The sequence below is a fragment of the Eurypyga helias genome, unplaced genomic scaffold, assembly GCF_000690775.1.
Source record: "Eurypyga helias isolate BGI_N326 unplaced genomic scaffold, ASM69077v1 scaffold21064, whole genome shotgun sequence".
NCBI lineage: Eukaryota > Metazoa > Chordata > Aves > Eurypygiformes > Eurypygidae > Eurypyga > Eurypyga helias.
The window spans coordinates 7511-9690 of record NW_010247197.1 but is presented as its reverse complement, the minus strand read 5'-3'; the positions used below and the strand labels follow the sequence as shown (position 1 = coordinate 9690).

Here is a 2180-nt window from a genome sequence, read left to right as displayed (position 1 = left end):
GGGAGCCACCGAGCCAGAGGGATCTTCAAGTCGCCCTCGGCGATGGCCAGGTCCCCCCCAACCCTTTCCAGGGACAAGTCACCAGATGCCTCCCTTCTTCAGAAGACCAATGAGATGATGCTAAAGACAGGAGGAGGGGGGACAGGGAGGGCAGGATGGCAAGGCCACGGGAGACACACAAAAGCCAGCTCCTCCGCAACGCTCTCCTCCCATCTCTGCCGACCGGAGCGCAGCGGTCCCTCTCCTCTTCTCCTTCCCTCTCTCCGCCCCTGCCCTCACTCCAAGCACAGCTTCACCAGGTTGGCCTGGACCTTGGCTTGGTCCACGGCATCCAGGAGGTTCTTGGCATCCACGGCCAGGGTGTGGGAAGCCGTCAGCATCTGCCGCTTGCACTCCTCGCTCAGCGAGGTGACGGCGTTCTGCTGTGCCAGGCGCATCTTGTTGATGAGGTCGGCCAAGTCCTTGTTGAGCAGCTTCTGGGTCCCCTCGATCTGACCGTGACACACAGGGGTTACAGACAGGGGTGTCGCTGGCACAAGACCCTAAGCTGGAGCCCTTTCCCCCCTCTCCCCGGTCCTACCTCAGTGCGAGAGGCAGCGGGCAGGACAGGCAGGATCTCGTCGACGCTGCCGATCAGCTTCCGTAGGGACAAGCCCACATTCTGTAGGAAGGGCAGAAGGGTTAGGATGGCTCCAGGAACCGGCGCAGGGATGTGGTGGATGGGAATAGGCTGTGCCGCTGAGTCATGGATCCCATTCAGGAGAGGGGCATGGTGGGAGGCTCCCACATCGCTGACTCAATGACCCGATGGAGAAGAGGGGCGTGTTGGAAACTCTCCCATTGTTGACCCAAGGACCCAGTGGAGGAGCAGGGAATGCTGGAAATGCTTCCACCTTTGACCCAAGGACCCAGTGGAGAAGCAGGAAGTGCTGGAAACACTCCCACATTTGACCCCAGGACCCAGTGGAGGGACAGAGCATGTTGGAAACTCTCCCATTGTTGACCCAAGGACCCAACAGAGAAGCAGGAAATGCTGGAAATTCTCACATCGTTGACCCAAGGACCCAATGGAGGAGCAGGACATGCTGGAAATGCCCCCACCATTGACCCAAAGACCCAAGAGCAGCAGGGCATATTGAAAAATCATCACTGACCCAAGGACCCAACAAAGGAGCAGGACATGTTGGAAACTCTCCCATCATTGACCCAAGGATCTAAAGGAGGAGCTGGGAATATTGGAAATGTTCTCTCCTACATGTGCAAGACTTTCCCGAGAAGGATGCTTGGTGGGAGTCGCTCAGCAGACTCATTTCCCACTCCCTCCCCTGTTTCCCCTCATGTTGCCCCCTCCCTACCTTCACCACAAGGATGTACCCCTCTGGGGGCAGGAGGCTGATCTCGTTCTTCAGCTGCAGCACAGCCCGCACCAGGTCCATGACGTTGCTGTACACCGTGTCATCCGTGCGGTCCAGGTTGGCGGTGGGGGCTGGGTGGATGGACTGCTGGGGAACGGGGACACAATGGGATCAGATGGACTGAGCGGGCAAGGCGGGAAAGACCTATGGGGGGCCCTGGACAGAGCCATCCACCTCCCACCCACACCCTCTGGGGCCTGAGGGAGTCGAAAAAGTCCCATCCTGCAGATGCAAATGGATGATGGAGGTGCAGGAGGAGGAAGGAGACTGTGGAGATGGAGGAGGAGGACCGGGACAATAGTAAACCCATCCAGAGAGGTCTTACCTGTGCCCCAAGTCTTGGAGGCTTCTGAGGGGGGCCCGTGAACTCTGCTACACCATCAGTAAGGAAAAGGAAGAAGAGTCACTCTGGATGCTCCCCCGGACATGAGGTGCCCAGGGACTCGTACCCCATCCCGCACCACCCTGGAGCAGCATGTCCCACTGTGGCTGGACACCCTGACCCACCCCACCTATGCCACCTCCCCACAGGGTCAGCCCCCTTGGACCCCCCCATGCCCAGGACAGGCAGAGTCCCGTCTAGGGCAGGCAAAGCAGATCCCCACAATCTGGGATTTCTTCCATGGGGGATCCCAAAGCAGGGAGGGATATGGCCCCGAGGCTCCTTGCAGCTCGGCATAGGGTTCTCCACTTTCAGACCCAAAGTGGGTGCTCCTGGGTGGGGGCCCGGGCAGCCCCACACCCCGTTCCGCGGCGGGGACACCC

At 59.7% G+C, this 2180-nt stretch overlaps 1 protein-coding gene across 1 annotated transcript in view; it reads right to left on the bottom strand.

Moving 5' to 3' along the window:
* Window positions 1-275: 275 nt before the first annotated feature.
* The window catches only part of PTK2B (protein tyrosine kinase 2 beta), a gene marked incomplete at its 5' end in the record, with an annotated part of 9075 nt that continues 7170 nt past the window's right edge, over window positions 276-2180 (bottom strand). Inside the window, 4 exon segments of the mRNA XM_010150674.1 lie at window positions 276-491; window positions 581-661; window positions 1356-1499; window positions 1741-1787. Coding sequence (XP_010148976.1) covers window positions 276-491; window positions 581-661; window positions 1356-1499; window positions 1741-1787 — 488 coding nt within the window.